Raw genomic sequence first — 19,548 nt, 5'->3', positions numbered from 1 at the left:
TTCCCATGCCAGGACTACCATCACTCTGCCCAGAATTTGGGCCTTTCCCTGTGTCAAATCCTGGCCATATAGTTCCTGAGGTCAAGTAAACATCCTAACCTTGCTTGGGTGCTTCATACTGAAAGATGCCATACGGCATCTACATCTGCAGAGGGAGGGCATTCTGTGGGCTCTGATGACCTCCAGAAGTGGATTGTGCCTGTGTTATCTCCCTCCCCATGAGCAGCCCAGTCCCCGTCTCTTAAAACTTGTTTTAACCAGCCTTTTTTCTCCTTGGGGCTGGGATAACATTGCTGTTCACAGCTGAAGGCCCTCCTGCCTCCATGGTAATCATCAGGGCTGCACGAGGAAAAGCAGATAATTAAATTCAGGCCCTTGCTTTTCCCCCATCAAGCAGATGCAGCTTGATGGCAGTCCTGCAGAGACTTTATTTGGGACAGGGGGCAGAAATTTCAGTCTTGAACTTCCCCATAGCAGCTGCTATTATGTGTCCTCTGAGGCGGAGACCTGCTTCCCCCTACCCGGCCATGCCTCGCTGGCTTATCATTTTCAATCCTATCAGAAACAAAACTGCTGCTGCTTAATGCTTCATTACAGGCTGTTACGTGTCTCCTGCACTGCCCAGGAGAGCTGCAAGAAGGGCTCTGACTCTATTTAATAACTGTTTCATGGCTCCTAATTGACAGATAAAAACGCTACTAACTCAGTTTCATCGAACATAAACCATGGGCAGGAGCAGCGGTGCCCTTCTGGAGCCAGGGTGGCAGCACGAGTTCTGATCCATTATTTTGACGTGGGAAATCCATAATGTGCCCATATGCCATCACAACGATGGGTTTACACCTCACTTTTTCCACCTGTTGTTGGTTTTGGCTTTTGCAGCCTAGGGGGAGCTGTTGGGGAGGGATTTGGGGAAGGGTGGCCAGGGAAGACAGAGGAAGTGAGATGGTGGTTGGTGCTTTATTTTGGGGGGCCATTCCCACAGGGCTCTGCAGCACCCCTGGCACGGTGCTTGGCAGTGAGGATTGGCTTTGCAGTATGTGCCCATGGGGGATCCATGTTTGGTCACCTCAAGACTGTGCCTCATCCTGGCAGGTCCCCAGCCCCAGGTTTGTCACGCTGCGGTTGTCAGGCTGAGCCATGCTTGTACCCAAAAATTTCATCTATGGTAGAAAAGGGCTTATATGTGTTCAGATGAAATGGGTAAGGATTTGTTATTTTAATTTGGAGATGCTGGTAAATCAGGGTGTTTCTTTGTGCCATGTGTGGTTAGCAGGACTGCATCAGAGCCTGGGGGGTTCCCCTGCCTCTTTTTGCTGGTGTAGGTGACCAGGTGACCCAGACTTCTTCCATGCTCTGCGCTGAGAAACTCCAGACAGAGAAACCCCTACTCTCTCCAGCAACAGTAATGATAAATGTTGGGATTCAAAAGCCACATGCTGGACCTGAAACCTGCTATTCAACCCATGCACTCTGGGATTTGCCTTATCAGATCCCACATGGGGCTGGCACTTAAAAAAAAGTCTTTTGGAAATTAGATTTTTCAGGGCTTTCTCCTCCCATCACAATGTCTGGAAACTTAAATACCAGCTGGGAGTCCCATAGGTATTTGTGACTGCTGCTGGGGTTGAATTGCACCTGGGGTGGGAGCAGCCTCTCTCCCAGGTATGGGCAGAGGCGGAGTTGCAGAGAAGTGTTGAGGGCTCATAGCTCTGCGCAGAGCAAAGCAAAGCTGACCTCCACTGAAGGCATGCTGAGAGGATGAGAGGTTATTAGTAGTGAGCGCTTCAGGGATAACACAGAAGATACTGATTTAAATAAAAATCACCATAACAGCAGCTCTAACAGTACCCTGTTGGTCACTTGGAGGAGAATCAGAGGCAGCGGAGCTGGCACACTCAGAGCACTTCCTAGCTGGAAATATCATACTGGAGAGAGCCAGGACTGCTGCCCATGCTCCTGAGCAGGGACAGGGACAGGGAAGCAGGCACTGTGCCACGATGTGCAGTGCACACTGGGATGCCTAAAGAACATCACTGTGGTGAGGTGAGAGGCTGGACCCACCGTGACTCACAAGGGCACGCGGTACTGTTTGCAGCTCTGCTGGGAGCCACAATGCCGGGACATGGATATCCATGATCTCAGCCAGCTGCACAGCCTCCGTGGAGGTCAGATTCCCATGGTGTGAGTCAGCTGCATTCCTCCTCAGGGTCATCGAACTGTGCTGGGCTTCAGTGGCCTCGGCTGTCTCCTGCCCCGACGCTTGCAGTGATTAACTGCACTGGGGATGCTCGGTTTGGGTGGACAACACAAAGGCTAAGGGTCTCAGGTCAGCTGGGGACAGCTTCAGCTGCTCGTCCATGGGAGAGGAGAGGAGCAGAGCGGTTTCTTGGCCACCCCTCATACCAGGAGTTCTTTTATCAATGGGGTGTGAAGGGGTGATGAAATGCTACCAACTGTCTCCATAGACAGCTAATCCATTGGTATGGATTTGTTGTTAGGGAATCCGGCAGGCCTGTGCAGTTCCTTGTCGCTGGCTGTAGCTCTCCTGCCATGGGTACAGCCATCTGCAACCCCAGCTGCCCTCATCACAACATGGAGCTGTGTCATCATGTGCTATCAGCAAACGGAGATGTGATGAGAGATAACAGCCAAGCTGTCATGATAGAAAAGGTCTCAGCACGTAACAGAAGAGTTTCTCCACTCCAGGGATTTTTGTATGTGGAGTTTTTAGTGTGTTTCCTCCTGATCTGTGTGCTTCCATGAGAACAGGGCATTTTGCAGAGGAAATCTCCCATGCCCTTCAGCTTTCCCATCGAATATGGGCAGACCATCTGCTGGACCTGCTGCACAGACAGCATGGGCTGCACCAAGATGGATCCACATTACCAGATCTCGTCACTTGCTGCTCAAGGGAATTCAAACCACCTGGAGCAGCCCCTCCCTCTGGGAGGACACAGCTTCTGTGGGGCCAGCTCGTAGCCTGGTTCTGGCATCCAGCAGCATGTGTAAGGCTCCATCCAGCACATTCATGGATTAGAGTCAGTGAATGGAGACACCTGCCCATCCTGGATCCAGCCCTGATCCAGCCCACTGGGCTGTCCTGGGAGCATTACACACCTGATCAGCATCTCTCTGAGGACAAGGCAAAATGAGCAAACTCACCTGCTTGGAATGGCTGATGGAAGTGGTCAGGTGCCAGGAGCTGTGGCTGGGAGCTCCCCATTGCCTTGTGTGGTACCACAGTCTCTGCTTGCACTCAGACTCTGCACCAAGACAGTCACTCAGGTTTAATGTCCCTGTAAATGACATGTGTGGGGCTTTTTTCCAAATCAGCGCGACCTTCTTGTAGATGTGAAGCTTCCAGTGCAGTGCTGCAGCCCTTCACCATCACCCCTGTGCTCTGCACAGCCCCTCAAGGAGCTTATATCTACACGGAAAACCCCACAGGGGACAAAACTAACGGAGATGCAGCACAGTCAAAATCCAGCTGTCTGGGGCTGCACAAGCCTTGCTGTCAGTGAGTCCCAGCCAGTGGTAGTATGAACACGGTGTCAGACAGCATCTGCAACAGGGATAAAGATATTTCCAGCCCTCTTAGAGGCAAGTTTACAATGCTGGGATTCTCTCCAGCTAAACCACTTGGGTTCAGATTTTCACTAACCCACCTAATTTCCTCATTTTTCTTAATCTCCCAGCAAAAATTGAACCACTGGCTGCTTTGACCAGCTCCTTGCCTGGAATTATATGACTAACTTCTGGCCACTGGTGGTCCTGGGCTGGCTTGTCCTAGGAGGAGGGCAGTAGAGAGTAAAAGAGGGGTAATAGAGAGTAAAATTGCAACGAAAGTGCTTTGGCCAAGCAAGCAACTTTGTCGCCAAGCATTACAAGGTGATTGACCCCAATATCTTTGTGCCATGGGAAAGAAAAGGCAGATGTGTGCACCCCCTGCAGCATCCCTGTGATGTGGGATGTGAGGAAGGTGAGGGCGCCCAAGGCTGCTGCCTGCCCTGCTGCGTGGCCCCTGCAGGGCAGGATACTGCCCTGAATAGATCCCTTTTTGAAGGGCAGCAGAACTGCGAGGAAAGCTTTCGGCCCTGATATAAAGACTTCCAATGGCAGGGAATCCTCTTGAGCCTTTGTGAGCTCTTCCAGGTATTAAAAACCTTCACCATTTTTTATGCATTTTTGTCAGGCACTGATCTCTTCTCTGTGGTGACAGTGACAGGACCTGAGGGAATGGCCTGAAGTTGTGTCAGGGAAGGTTTAGGTTGGATATCAGGGAAAGATTATTCACCCAGAGGGTGGCTGGGCACTGGAACAGGCTCCCCAGGGAAGTGGTCACAGCACCAAACCTGACAGAGTTCTAGAAGCATTTGGACAATGCTCTCAGGCACATGGTGGGATTCTTGGGGCTATCCTGTGCAGAGCCAAGAGCAGGATTTGATGGTCCTTGTGGGTCCCTTCCAACTCAGCACATTCTGTGATTCTGTGAAAACACTGCAGACAGGTGTGTACCCCATTTAAAGGACAGATTCAGTCTGCCTTCCCCAGGTCTCTGTCTGTCCCCATCAAGCATGGCAAGAATGGAGACAGACTGCTTGGCCCAACCAGTTCCTTTCCAGGTGGCTAAAGATAGATAAAGGCAACTGAGAGCATCAGTCCAGCCCTTCAGAGAGGTGACTATCCAGCTCTCCATGGCATTCCTGCAAAGTTTCTCAGGCTTGGCTCCCATCAGGCTGGCATCTCTCCTGACTCAGGGCTTGGGGAGGGAAAGATCTGCCCTGCACATCTCTCCATTATTCAGTCTTCTAAATCCTGCCTTGACAGACATCCCACATCTTGAAAGACTTTTGGCCATGTCAGAGCCAACATCCCCATCCTGTAAACCCTCAGCTCAGGAGGAGCTCAGGTGGTTTTCCTTACGGAGATCTATTGGTAGCTTTATTTTTAATAGCACGTACGTGACGTGGACTGGGATAGACCACTCCAGCTCTGGCTGGCACATTATAAATCTCAGAAAAAAAAAAAAAATGCAAAGGGCCAGGAGGCTGGGGGGGTGAAAAAAAAGCAGAAGAAAGAGACACTTTTCCCAGAACCCAAAAGCAGACAGGCGTGGGGAGCGGGAAAGGCAGGGTTGTACGGCTCGCTGGGGCAGAGTGTGCAGTTGTTTATACTGGAAATGAGTTTCTGTTTATTGCAAGCTATGGTGGGGAGACCACAAAGTGAATGTAAAACAAAATGGGAAGGGTGTGGGAAAAGTCAGGGGAGGGGGAGCGGGTGCCTTTGACAAACTCCAGAAGTCACGTCCAGTAATAAATCAAGCCAGGATCTGTCCCAGGACACAGGACCCAGAACATCTGCTCGGGCTGCAGGGAAGCCGTGCAGGCGAGTAGGGATCTCCCAGCCTTGCCTGGGGCCAGGTAGGAGACAGGGGCTTGGGCATCTCAGCCACCCAGGGATGCTGAGCCCAGCAGTGCTCAAATGCCTGCAGAGGTGACTGAGCACTTGGGGTTCACCAGGAAACTGCACTCCGGGCTGAGGGATTTAACAGGCATCCTCAGTCAGCCTTTCCATCCTCAGCCAGCCTCTCCATCCTCAGTAGCTGTCCCTTGACTGCTCTGTGCCTCCATTTCCCTGTGAGATGACTGACTGTAAGGTGACTGTAAGGTTGCACAGGATGCCTTTCTCCCATTTATTGCTTTTCCCAAGCCTTGCAGCAAATACCACATGGGCAGGCAACTCCTGCACCGGTTCAGAGCTGGGGCATGGTGTAGGTGCCACCAGGAAGGGAAGTCCCCTGCCCAGTTCCGAGGCAGCAGGAATTAGTGTGTTAACAGGGCTGCGGGTGAAATGAGAGACAAATCTCACAATAACTCCGCGGGGCCAGCAACGCATTCATTCGGTGTACAGACTTTGAAGGTATTAAGTGCTAAGGATTTTGGTTTGACATCTGAATCCAGCTGCATTGTTGTGAGAAGCCCTTGCAGGTTATTGCTCCAGACCAAACTTCCATAAATAATCTATTGCCTTGGGTGTAGTGCTTCAGAAGGGGTGGTGAATGTTTGTTTTGCTGATTCAAGCATTCCCCTCCTCTTCTTCCTTTTCCTCTTCCTTGAAAAATGGATCCTATTAACCACTGCAGATGACACAGCACATGCCAACATATTTGCAAACCATTTGGCTCACAGTGACGGCCGCTTTCGAGCTGCAATTTCTTCAAGGGTCCAAGTGAAGCATCAGCATGGGGGTGAAACAAAGTGCATCTGCCCAGTGGGTCCTGGCCCAGTTCTTGCTTTTCCACCCCATATTAGTGCAGAAAGGAGGATGGACAGCCAGTGAGATGTATGTGTGAGTTATGACCTCAAAAGTCATTTGAGTTTCACTGTGCTGGGCCATGGTTGAGCTGCTCTGCCATAAAGCCATGGTTGCTGCTGTGGGATCTGCTCTCCAGAAATGCAAACAACTTTCTGGGCATGGGGCAGGTACTGATGCAATGCTTCTAGCAACTCCCTGAGGCAGACAAACCCCAAATCTTCCCGTGCTGGATCCTGGCCGGGTTCAGCCTCATGTCACCGCTGGAAAGGACCGAAACTTTGGCAGCATCACAGCATTTCCCCACTTATTCCAGGCCTGTTGCCTTCCTTCCTGTACTGCTGGTGACTTACACACCATGGGACAGACCTAAATGCATTGGCATTAACCCAGTCAGAGCTGTTTTTTCTGCTCCAGTAGAGGATGGCAAGCTATCAGGTAAACCCAGACTGCTCTGCCCTGTCTGGTTTTGCCAGTACATCCTTGCAGCTCTCATCTGCAGCCAAGCCCTGGCTCTCAGACCTGTCCCAGCTGCTCACCTCATCTCAGAAGGATTCTGAGCCATCTGTGTGCATCGAGAGGAGAGTCCCTGTTGCAGGAGGCATTTGCAGTGTGCTCCTGGTCCATGATAGGGAAATGGGGCTCACTCACAGACACTACAGCACTTATATGCTGCTGGCGAGGTCCAGACCACAGGGCTTGCTCTTCACCTGTAATTTTCTGTGCAACGCTTCAGAGAGCACAGCAAAATCCTTCAGTGACTCTAATAACATTTCTCTCCAAAGCTCTAGGGTATTTCCCCCCCCATCCCTGTGAAGTCACGCTTCAGGTCTGCTGAAATCCTAGCAAATGCCTCCTAAAATCCCCTGGAGCCCCTGCAACAGTTTATGGAGACTCCAGGACTGTTTGACCTTGGAGAGGGTGAGAAAGGGAGGGGAAGAAAGAGCAGTCCTAGGCTTCCCTGCCAAACTACTTGATCCATTGCTGAGCTTCTTGCAGAGACCACAACACAGCCGGAAATCAGTCCCAGACCATCAGTGGGGTATCTGGGCACAGTGCCTTCCTCTCTCCTCTGCCCCAGGTCTCCCGAGCATCTCCTGCTGTGCTGGGCAGTGCCACTGCATGAACAGTCTGGTGTGTTTTCCCCAAAGAAGCAGCAGGGCCCCAACTACCTGTGCATGGTGCCCATCCCAGCATCCTGGCTCCCTCATCCTGCCCAGAAAAGGTTTGTGAACATCTGGGTGACAGCTCCTTCCTTGCCGTGGTGCTTGGAGTGTGCAAGAGGGTTGCCCACGCTGGGAGAGCTCAGTGTTGGGCATTCCCACCATTCCTCAGGAAATAATTAAAACACTGATAACAATATTTTCATATGACAATAAGTGCTTGTTATTTCTTCTTTGTTGTAAGCAAGTCAGAGAATGCCTGACAGGCTGCTGTCCTCCATGAGGAGGGAGAGGCTGTGCTGAGCATCCAGGTTATCGCTGTCAGGGCAGACGTGGCAACAAGGCTGCTCTTGCCGCTGATCCGGTGCCGATGCTCTCAGGGAAGGTGTGTTTGCTTCTGGGGTTTCATTGTTAAAAGACCATCGATAAATTACAGGGAGTCCAGAGGAAAATTGATTAAAGAATTAAAAGATACCGTATGACCTAAAGGGGAGATTAAGGGAATTTAGTGAGGTGCTTGCTGCGGAGCGGAGCTGCGGGGAGCAGAGAGGGAACAAAATGGAAACAACCTTGCGAAGGTGGTGATTAGAGCAGGTGGAAACAGGAGCTGTGAGTAACTGAATTGGTTTGTGCCTCACGTTTTGTTTTGCAAATGCTAGGCTCTCACACACGGTGAGAGCTTGAGCTGCTGGAGATGCCCTGGCTGCACATGCCACAAACATCCCCTGGGGTTTGCCCTCTGCTGCTTGGGGGGATTTAAGCATCAAGCCAGGATTTGAGGAAGATGAGCATCATTTTCTTAAAGCAAAGGGCCTTTTCTTAGCTCCATTTCTTTACGGATGGGTGGAATAATGGGACCTCCCTTGAAGCCAGCTGAGTAAGGATGCAGCTATTACTTCCAAATGCAGTGTAGTCTGGAGTTGTGTGACTTACATCATCCCAAGGACCCCATTGCCTTAAGAAAAGAATGAGGCCAGGGTCTGATTCAGACCTGAGGATAAAAAACCAGACATTAGTAAAGAGAGCAGTGGTACTGAGCAGTGCTGTTAGCTGAGCTGAGCAGTGCTGTTAGCTGAGCTGGTATGGCAGCCCAATGCCTCCAGAAATGTAACACTCCTCTGGTTTTCATCTGCTTGAAGGACACATTTTGGGTGAGCTGCAGAGACTGATGCTCTTCCTGCCTCCACCCCAAAGTACCAACAGCACAGGAGAGGGTTTCGGCTTGAGCTAGGACACCCCTACTCAGTATTTTCTGACTGGTATTTTCTCAAAGCCAGAGAGTGAGTAGCTAAGGACTGGTGTGGAGACCTCATTTCCTATGATCAGTTAGGCATCTTCCCAAATGTCTGTCACTAATGGGCTATCATCATCCCTGAGCAGCCAGAATAGCACCACAAACCGGAGCCACCCCCTGTGGTGTCCATCTCAGCTCCATCCCCACTATGGCCCAGTGCTGTGATTTTTCCAGGGTGTATTATGCAGAAGCACATGTGGGATGGGCCAGGTGGCTTCTATGGATATACCAAAGGAGGCTGGCTGCTGCTGGGAGGACTCACACATGTTTGGGGTGGGAACAGCATGGGGGGAAGCTCCTTTTGTGTCAGTTCTCTACACCCAACTCCAGCATTTCCTTTGGCTCCAGCCCAGCTGTTTTTGCAAGGTGCCTGCAGTTGGTTTCCCAGCAGGACTGCGACAATGACATGGAGCTGGGCAAAGCCACCAGCATTACGGGGGACAGGGCTCTCACATACTCACAGCATGGCCCCTGGGGCTGAGGGACAGGCACAGGGTGCAGATCAGCCCCAGAAGCAGAGTAGCATCTCACCAGGAGATCAAGTGGGGCAGAAGGGCAGCCCCAAGGATGTGAGTTGCTGACCGGGGGATGCTGAGCCTGCATGAGCAAACCCAAATGCAACCAGGATGGCCAAACACAGGATGAGCAAATGGCTCCTCTGCCTGTGCACTGTGTGGTACAGATGCCCACTATTAAGCCCCCTGTCCTGACTGAATCTGAGGTAAAGCATCAGTACAGGCTCAAGGACACCATGAGGTCTGCCTTGTGAGGGGGTAGAAGAACAGACTGCAACATACTCCCCAGCAGAACATGTGGGTGAAAGGAGAGGGTGGTTTTCAATAAATGCTGAAGGGAAGGAACTTTTCATGCAAAAGCCAGTGCTAGCGCGAGAAGAAAGTGGGTAGGGGATATGTCTGCTTACTAAGCCCTCCCATCGGCTCCTCCCGCCCGGACAGGAGAAGCCCAGAAATATCCTTCTCTCCTGCAGAGAGTCAGAAATCTCTTACTTCTTCCTCTCCATTCCCCGTGGGGAGAGAGGCCTCTCTGTCAGCAGGTACCTCCCTCACTGGGGAAGAGGAGAGCAGAGAAGGGGATGTATCCAGACTGCATGTCAAGGCAGATGAAGAGAGAAGGAGGCATTTTTGGAGAGCCACTGCCTGTTAGAGGCAGCCCACTCTCCCCCGCTGGTTGATTGGTGGTAATATTTGTGGCTAGCTCGTTGCTCAGTGCATGACAAAGTGCTTATAGCTTCCCTCCAGAGGCTCCTCCTGGATAAATATACAACTTCTAGGAGTTCTGGTGGGACAGCTTTGCCAAGGATACATGGCTGTTGATGGTCCCAGTTGTGTTTGATCACACCTGGTATTTTCCCTGTCTTCTCCATCTGCAGAGAAGATGGATTGCTTTCTTGCAGCCATTAAATAAGGAGATGGAGGGGGCAAGGGCATTGCATGGTGTAGGTTGTGCAGGGAATTTCTGCCTGCAGCTGGGAAAAGAGGGAGAAGGAAGTTCTGAGTTCTCTTCTCCACACAGTGCAAGGCAGGGCACCCTTGGGGTCCTCAATACCTGAAGAACCCTTGAGAGCACCCTACATTCCTCCTGCACAACCAAAACAAGGAAGCCACAGCCCTCCCTCTCAGCAGACAGGGATGTTTCCTCTCTATGGCTTTTCCAGCTGAGCTCCTGGAGGAGATTGTCAGGAGTCTGCAGGCTGCTCTGGTCAAGCCTTTTTTCAAGGAGAACCAGCTACTTCTCTGTAGAGACCAGGGCTGTGATGTGCTCCCAAGTGCACCGACCACAAGCTCCTCGGGGTGTGGAGCAGTTACTGGGGAACCCGTGTGTTATAAAGAACATTTCCCTCCTGGATTGCCTTGGCACAGTGCATCCAGCCCCATGTCGAGGAGAATAGTCCCCTGGAAGGAGAAATTATTTTGGCAGGGACTGGAAAATCCCACATAATTCATGCCCTTCATCCTTCCCAGCCATTTTACAAGAGACAGGCCCAGCATTTGGGTGGGAGCTGCAGGGGCATGAAGCTCTCCTCTCCAAATCCCAGCTGTGGAAAGCCCTGTGAATGTGCAAAAACTGAGAGCACATCAGCCCCCTGCTCCTCTTTCCCTGCCGTCTGCCCATGGCAGACTGGCATTCTGGGATGCTCCAGCCCTGAGCTGTGGGCAGGGATATGCTCTCCTTCCCCAGACCCTCCTAAGGCCCCGTTTGCCGGCACTTTTCCCTCGGTTGCTGCACACTCCCTTACCCCAGACCGCTCTCCAGGTCTCCAGGAGCTGGACGGGGGCCCGGCACAGTCAATCCCAGAGCAGCCGGTAACGAGGTTTGGTCATTACTGCCCGGGGCTATGTGCGAACCAGTGACCTGGCTCTGAAATGGTTTATGTTACATGCAAATCCCCTCGCAGAGGTGTTGGGGGAGGAAAGCCGGCCTCGCCGTGAACTCCCTGGGCTGAAGAGGAAACCCCAGCGCTGCAGAGAGCTTCCCATGCCCGGCGCGCTGCCGTGCTGCCGCATCCCGCCTTGCCGGGGTACCCATCCCAGGGGTACCACACCGAGCACCGCGGCCCCGGCCCCGCTCCAGGACTGGCGGTGCTACTGTTATACACAAAACAATAATCAGCTGCCGTAACGAGGATGCAGAGTAGCTGAGCTGGCTTCCCTGCTGTTGTGCCGGCTCCAAGTGGAAACAGCTGCATTTGGTTTGGTTAAATGTTTTATTTACTCACAATTATCCCAGATAACAGGTTTTTCATTCGTTTGTTCAATATTTAATATTGTTTCAGAGCAAAGCTGCTCTTTGGTTTCTGGTGGAGGACCGGAGGGTCAGAAGGGACTTTCTGCTGTGGTGTGGGGTGAAGTGAAGGGGTGGTGTCGTCCAGCATCCCTGCTGCGCATCATTCCCTAAGGCACCCAGCCTAGAATGCTGCCCCACGGGAATAAAGTCACCTCCAGGAGCACAGCTGGGCTTGGGGTGCTGATGTGCTCAGCAGGATGGGCATTTCCCTGGGACAGCAATGCTGCCAAACACCAGCGCTGCTGGAGGGAATGGGAACAAGAAGGTCTGTGCATTTCAGGATGCCAGATGGCTTCTCATGCCTAAATAACCTTGCTGTAGCATCCTGCACCTTGGGGAGCACCTCCAGCAAAGGCTGCCAATCCAGACAGCCAGCCCACCTCATGCCAGGGTTGCCAGAGCCCCTCTGCTCTTGCTCTTTCCTCTCACAGATCAAGGCCGCGAGGTTTGCTGGATAATTTTCTGGAGGCTGAAGAATGATCAGGTTTCAGGAGCAGTTCTGCTATGCTGGAAAAAAGCACTGCCTCATGCAGTGCAAGATGGAGCAAACTCCAGGGAGCCTGTGATCACACTGGGAGCTTGCCCTGCCACTTTGGCCGAAGGTGGGATGCTGGGCTTTCTCTTCTCTTTTCTCTTCTCTTCTCTTCTCTTCTCTTCTCTTCTCTTCGAGTAATGCCTTGCCCAAAAATTTACAGCATTGCCTCTTGCCATGCTCACTGAATTTTCTGCAAGGGAAATGAGAAAATCCATAGCTTGGTTTATGAGCCCCAATCAGTGTAAAACAGGGCCTTTTAGAAATTTATCTGTTGCTGAGTCCATCTTTTTCTCCAGCACCTTCTTGGGGAATAAATTCTTTCTCTTTGAGGCTGGGGAGATGGCTCTTAGGTGGCAGCAGGGTCAGGGGACTTTGGTTACAGCTGCAGGTGTCCCTGGCCCATTTTGGGAGCTACCAGGGAGGTGCTGCAGTGTTGGGTATGAGGGCTGGGCTAGGTGCTGGCTGGATGTGGGCAACTCTGGTGTTCAGCTGGTATACTCATGCTCCAGAGGGATATATCTTCAGTGTCTAATTTCAAGGAAAAGGAATGTTCTCCTGAAAATGTCCACTTGATAAGCTTAGGGTGGCTTAGACTGAAAGGGAGAGACATAAAACCTGTCTCCACCACTTGCCCAGGTCACCCAGGAGGTCAGTGAGGAACAAACCCACGACACCCTGTGCCCCTGCACCCCTGAGTTCTCTTAATTCTCTCTCAAATGAATTTTGCTGAATTAATTAAAGAACAAACAAATAAACCAACAGCAAAACAAAACAAAAAAACCCCAGCAAATCAAACAAACAACTTCCTTTGTCCTTCTTGAAGAAGTGGTGGTTATGAGCATGATGTTCCCAGAACACAGGGAGCATCACCTGCCTATGTACCCCCACACTTCTGTCCTCTGCACCCCTTCTCATCCTCACACTTATCCAAGAACAGATGGTCAAGGGGAATCAGAGCAAATTCAAAGCTTCACCTCCCTGCCTTTCTCCAGCAACAAAACACAGTTGTACCCAAACATTTGGGTCTATGGAAGGAACCATCCCCAGCCACAGCCACACTGCACTCCAGCACAGGTGGCACACGGCAGACGGATGCTCCCCTGATCCACCTGGCAGCAGAAATATGATTTATTCATCATTGCTTTCTTTGTTGTTTCCTTCCAGCCTCTCATACACAAACAGGCTTTTAGAAAAGCAGCGTTGGATAAATAATACATCGTGCTGGCAGCCAGAATATGCATAACAAAAGCATCTGTGTAGAAGCGTGTGTGGACGTGCGGGGTCTGCTGCTCTTGTGCCCACATGCTCAGTGTTGGCATCTTCTGCCCAGGTGGATTCCTGTTGTGCTGTCCAAGCCTCTGCAGCTTTGCTTTTGGTCACTTGGGTGTTTTTTTAAAGTATTGGTACATACCCACCACCTGTGGTGTGAAAAAAATCGTCAGGTGATGATCTGGTCCTGCCGCATGCACTGGGGTGCAAACAGCAGGAGTTTGGCTGCACAGCAGCATTGTTTGTGGGGTTGTCCCCCCATATGGGGCAGCAGGGCAGTCCTGCCCATGTGCAGGCAGGCTGTGTCACAGCTGTACCTCTAGCACAAGCACATGCTGCTGTCATGGACCCTGGAGTCTTTGCTGGCCCAAGACTGAGATGATGAGTTATGCAGGTGACCCCAAAAGCACACAACGGGCTCATTATCCCCCATCAGCCCAATGCCTGAATGTGCCCCGAGTGCACCAGAAAAAATACCTCCTACAGAAGTGTTTGAGAGGCCTCTTAAAACTTTTATTGGCGCTATTTTTTGTATCCCTCCACCTGTGGAGCAAGGCATCTTTAGTACGTTCAGCCCTCAGCAGGAGAGCAAAATTATAACTGATCCATTTCAGAAACCTCTAAAAGTGACCTAAAATAACTTTTCTATATATAAAAGTGTCATGATTTTAATGTCCATTATCTCATGACCTAGCAGAGCTAGGAAAAGCTCTTGTAGATCATTTTTAGTGGTTTCCAGAATGGATTGGTCACACTTTTCCCCTGCACAGTGGGACTGAGGGTACAAGGATGACTGGGCTTTAGAGATGAGGAGGGGAACAAAAATCTGTGTCTGTGCTGGTGTATCCAGAGCTGTTTCATCCTCAAGGACTGCTTGTGGTGCTGTCCCCAGCTGAGCAGAAGTGCTGGAGCTGGCCAAGTGACAGCTGTTTCCAACAAGATGGAGAGACAGAGTTAAATGAGTGCAAAGCATGGTGGGAAAGCCAACTCCTTCCCTGCCACTGGTCTTTTCAGGGGTCTGCAGAGATGATGACCCTGGCACCAGCTTTCACTGCTATGGCAGCCCCAGATTTTGCTGGAGCATCTCATGGCTTGTGAGCCATGGGCCCAGATGGGATGTGCTCAGCTCTGAGCTCAGCTCTGAGCCTTTCTTCACCTCACCCAGAGCTTTTCCAGCGAGGCTGGTTGCAACCCAAGCCTCTGGGAATCTGCCAGAGCCAGGCATTAAACATGCTGGGTTTTCAGAGAGGACATCAGCAGAGCACATGGGAGAAGTGGCTCCCTGCCATGCGAGAGGTTAATAGACAGATTAGAGAGGGCAGGCGCTGTTTGTGGCAAAAGGAAAAGAGCTCTGCCTTTACAGAGTTCAGCAGCTCCATGAAGCGACAGGGATGTAAATATTTGCCAGAATTAGGGAGGCTGTGTGCAGGAGCCCAGGGAGAACTGCCCAAGTAGCTCAACATGTCGTTTGGGCTGGTTTTGATGTGGGGCGGGTGCTGAGAGCTGGATGTCATCTGAGGGAGGATGGAGAAGGTTGGAGCAGGACACCCCACACCCAGAAGCACTGCCCAAAACCTCAGGGCAGAAAAAGCCTTTAATGCTGCTCCCTGATGGCTTTGTTTTCCTCCACTGCCTTTCTTGCTCTCTCTGTCGGCCTGATGGGCTGGCCCACCTCCAAAGACAGCATTACAGAGCGCCGGATCGATTGGAGCCTGCAATTTTATTTGCTGTCTTTAGGAGCCTTTGATGGGCAGCATGAGCTGTGCCAGCGAGTGCCTTTCCTGGGAGAGAAGGGGAGAGGATCGAGGTTGCAGGCTACCATCTTCCGTAGGGAGATGAGGACCCTGCCACCAGCTTGGAGAAGACACCATGGTCGGGTGGGCAAAGAGAGGCCTCCTGATGCAGCAAGGCAGCTGAGAAGGGGTTTGTAGCCCTCTCCTTTGGTGCCTGGAAGTGGTGGCCATGATCACCCGTGTGCTGCCATGGTCACAGCCCCACATGGCACACTGCACTGGCCCCACATTCTGCCATAGGGTGAACTTTCTGCCCATCAAGGTGGAAAGTGGGGGAGCTGCCTGACAACTCCTTCCCAGGACGCTTGTGGCTCTGGCACTGACAGCTCTCTGAAGGGATGGAGGTTGCAGGAGTGTCGCTGTGGGACAGCTTGTGTTTGCCTGGAAATAGAGGGCAGAGGCTGGGGTGAGACAGGCTTCATACAGCAGCATCCCTTCGGAGGATCATTTTGTCCCCCTTCCCCAGTCTCTCCTTCCACCTCTGGCTTGCTGAAAGAGGGTGAGAGGTGGAGCGTGCTGGACACAAAGGGTTGGGGTTGCAGTTGGGGTCCAGCCTTGAAGCAGAGGACCGGATTTTCACGGCATTCAATGCTGTGGAAATGGGGCATCTTCAAAGGCTGCTGCAGAGTGCAGATGGAAGCGGGAGACAGCATGGGCAGCCCGCCCTCCTTCTCCCAGCAAAATGAACCTGGAGGAGTGAGCCCGCCCCAGCCTCCTCAGAGGAGGAATTAGCAGACATCACAAAGAGCCAGATCCGGCGCGATACTGGAGACAATGGAGATAAATTATCCTCAGATGGACTAATCGTGGCGCATGGCAGTGCAGCTTCTGAGGCCGTGCAGGTGGGGGGGGGGGGGGGGGGGCGCCTTGCAGGACTTCAGGAACGCTCGAAAAAACCCCGCCTGCTTCTGCCCGGCTTCCCGGTTCCGAGCGGGACAGCTGAGCACAAGCAGCAAAGTGGGCGAGCCGCCTACGGTGGCATCCCCAGTGTCCCCAGCATCCCCAAGCAGTTTTTCCAGCCCCATCCCGGTTTGCCGGGTGCCGAGCAGGTGCTGTTAGCCCACAGTGCCACCACGCGGTCACCCGGCACCCAGAGGCTGTCCCCAAGCCCCCTGCACCCCTTCAGCCCCTCCGGGACACCTCCGGACCCCCCATTGCACCCCGCAAAGGGCAATGCTGCGTTTGCTCCTGCCTCGCCCAGGGGAGGCAGGGAAGGGGTTAAAGAGCCTGCGGGGAGGAGGAAGAGGATGGAGCTGTAGCAGGGATCAGTCCCTTGTCTCTGGCTTTGCGATCAGCCATTCTGTTTTGATGTGGAGGGTCTGCTTGAATAATTTAACCGGGAGGCTCATTAACCAGGCTCTGGCCTTCGTCTGTCGGCTGAAGGCTGAAACAGCCATTAGGAGGAACACTCGGAGCGGAGCGACACAGCCTTCCCTCCCGCCGGCCCCTCTGTTCCCTCTCCCTCTGCTCCTTGCTCCCTGCTCCCTGGCTGTGCTGTACTTGGCTCCCTTATCAATTGAGGGTGCGCAAACCCTGTGCCTCAGTTTCCCCTCTGTGGTAGACTCTGTAGACTCTGTAGGCTCCAGTCTCAGCTCTAGCTCATTGCATCCCCTCAGATGTGCCCCCGAGTGCGTCATGCCAGTGACACCTGGGCTGTGGGGCTGAAGAGATGCTGAGGCTCCCAGGTCTGCTCAGTTTGTTTCAAACCCCCTGCCTGGAGAGAAGAGCATATCCTGGGATATTCCCAGTGGATGGATGGGGGTGAGGATTAACAAAGGAAGGGAAAGAGGGAACACCACAGGTTCACACGGCCTTTCCAAGGGGAATCCTGGTGTACATCCAGCCCAGGGAGTGTATTTTATGGCAAGGCACTCTGCTAGGGTGCTGCTCTTAGCAATCAATGCAAGTTCCTGGGTACAAAGTAGAGTTGACTTCGGTGTCAGATCAGGTAAGAATTTTACCAACAAGGGCAAAATTTATCAGCTAAAAGGTATCACATCTCATTCTTCGCATGCACTGTCCCTCAGCCTTTTGCAGAGTTTTTCCTGCAGCTCTGGCTATGCTCCTGCAAAGAGCAGAGTGCACTGCACATATGTCCAGGAAAGACAAGTGCAGTGTGAACACTTCACTGGGTTAAAAATCCTCTTCTGCCTCTAACCTTTAGGATCAGCTGACGAGGCCAGAGGAAGGCTGCTCCCGCTGGATGCTCTCATCCTGTCTCCTGTTGCCTCTATGTCTCTTTGGAGGCGAGGCCCTGGGATGGGATGTTCTGCCCCATGCCAAAAGCGTTAACACTGTTAGTCCTCCTGCAGAGCTGGATTTTCTCAGCTGGTTTCACGTTGTTCCTCCCCATCTTGCCAGTGGTCCTTCTTCCTCCCTTTGGTGACCTCTGATCATTTGGAGGATGATCCCGTCAGTAAGTTTATCACCCTCCAGGGATGTGGCAGAGATAGCTGTGAGAGGTGTAGATTAATGGGGTCAAGAGAGCAACACCTCCTCCTCATCACCAACATCTCTGTCACAGCCTTGAAGACAATTTTCCCTGGTACCTGCAAACCCTCTCTGTCACTCCATCCCTCATTAGAGGCAGTGAGCTGCCTGAGGAGAAGGTGAGCTTTGCTCAGCCCAGCCCAAAGCAAGGTGTCATGGACGACCTCAACAGAAGACATGGGACAAAAACCCCCCAGATATACTTCCAGCAGTATAAACACAGGCCAGGCTCCCCTTGCAAACTCTCCCCTCCCAAGCAGGCAGCAGCTGGGAGTGGAGGGTCATCCCCTTGCTCAGAAAATGGCAATGACCCCACCTCAGCAGGTAGTTACTCTTTCTCTTTCCCTGGCAGCCCCGCCGAAGGAGCCAGTGCTGATGTGCCGATCCAACAACTACCCAAAGGGTTTCTACTGCAGCTGGCACCTGCCCACTCCTACCTACATCCCCAACACATTCAACATCTCTGTCATGTAAGTCTCTGGGAAGAAAGGGTGCAATGGGGTGAGTTTCAGTCCCTGCAGCCTGCAGTAGGTCTCAAGTAGAGCCACGAAGTCTTGGGGCAGTGGGTCCGACCTGTGCTGAGCATATGGTATAGGTGTCCCAAAAATGATGGGCCCGGGGGAGGATGTTCCAGGGACACACAAACTGGAAGTTTCAATTTCCCTAGAGGGGACCAGGAAGATCCCCATCTCCCAGGTGTCCTTTCCTTGCTTCCCAAGACCATCCTCTCTGCACCAGTTGTCTGTAGTGGATGTTGTGCCCACTGTTTTTTGGCACATTTGGCGCATCCCTGCTCTTTTCTGCAGTAAGCTGGTTGTGGTCGGGCAGCAGCAGTGTCTCTCACCTAGAACTGGCCATGGTATGGCATCATTCCCTACCCTGAGCCCAAGTCTTGGCACAGCCCTTATACAGGCTGGTGCCATGCCTTACCTTCCGGGTCTTGTGTCACTATCAGAAAGGAGACCTTATTTCTCTCGTGGGAGGGGCAGACACAAACCCAACCCCAGCAGGGTCCCATTCTTTCCTTGGGGCCAGCATGAGGACATTCACTGAAGCCTCTGTGTAGGGTTGGGATAAAACCTCATACACAGGAGCCCACACAATTCCCTGTCAGGAGAAAGCAGCCCTTTGGCCGCAGCAGGGGCTGGTGCATGGGGACCATTGGCGTAGTGGGGATAGAGCTGCACAGTCTGCCTCCTTCCTCCAGCAGCTTGGGTGCATCCACAGGTAACAGCTCTTCTCACCTCTGCTTTCCAGACACGGCACGAAAGACATGGTCTGTGAGAAAGATGCCGTTCCCAAAAACAGGTGTCACATCAGATACCTCCAGCTCTTCTCGACAGTGAAGTACAAGGTGACTCTGACAGTCACGAATGCTCTGGGCAAAAACTTCACCACTCTCACCTTTGACGAGTTCGCCATAGGTAACTTCCACGGCAGCAAGTGGCCTCTCCAGTGCGGTGTTGGGGTTGGCTTGCTCTGCAAACAGTGTCATCCATCTGAGAGGTGGGGCTGGGAAGGGACTGGTTCTCCAAGTGGAGATTCTGCCTATCCATGGAGACGGGGTCTAAGCCACTCTGGCATCCTCCCTGTGCCCCTCTCATTCTCATCGCCCTGCTGGCACCTGAGCATCCTGGGGGAGCCAGGCAGGATGCCCACAGGCAGCCTCCATGCTGGTCACATCAGTGGCCTGGGGCCATGCATGGTCCGACCCCCAGTGGTCCAGATTGCCCATGGTAGCTGAGTTTCTCCCTGTTTGGGATGCTGGGGAAACAGCTGCCGTGTGTCAGGGCAGAGAGCTGTGAAAATTGTGTGGTCCAAATGGTGTTGCCATTCTTACTCCTCAGAGTGTCCCTAAAGAGAGAGAGGTTTGGTATTTGTGCT

General features: G+C 52.4%; 1 protein-coding gene across 9 annotated transcripts in view; it reads left to right on the top strand.

Annotated features, from left to right (window-relative positions):
• CNTFR (ciliary neurotrophic factor receptor) overlaps positions 1–19,548 on the top strand; it is a 202,181-nt gene that overhangs the window by 160,154 nt on the left and 22,479 nt on the right. For all 9 annotated transcript variants that reach the window (XM_048291996.1, XM_048291999.1, XM_048292004.1 and 6 more), the window contains 2 exons: positions 18,017–18,134; positions 18,922–19,088. In XM_048291996.1, coding sequence (XP_048147953.1) covers positions 18,017–18,134; positions 18,922–19,088 — 285 coding nt within the window. The remainder of the gene's footprint in view (positions 1–18,016; positions 18,135–18,921; positions 19,089–19,548) is intronic.

This window comes from Corvus hawaiiensis, chromosome Z (assembly GCF_020740725.1).
Source record: "Corvus hawaiiensis isolate bCorHaw1 chromosome Z, bCorHaw1.pri.cur, whole genome shotgun sequence".
Classification (NCBI taxonomy): domain Eukaryota; kingdom Metazoa; phylum Chordata; class Aves; order Passeriformes; family Corvidae; genus Corvus; species Corvus hawaiiensis.
Note: the sequence above shows the minus strand (reverse complement) of the source record. Positions and strands in the feature narration are given on the sequence as shown.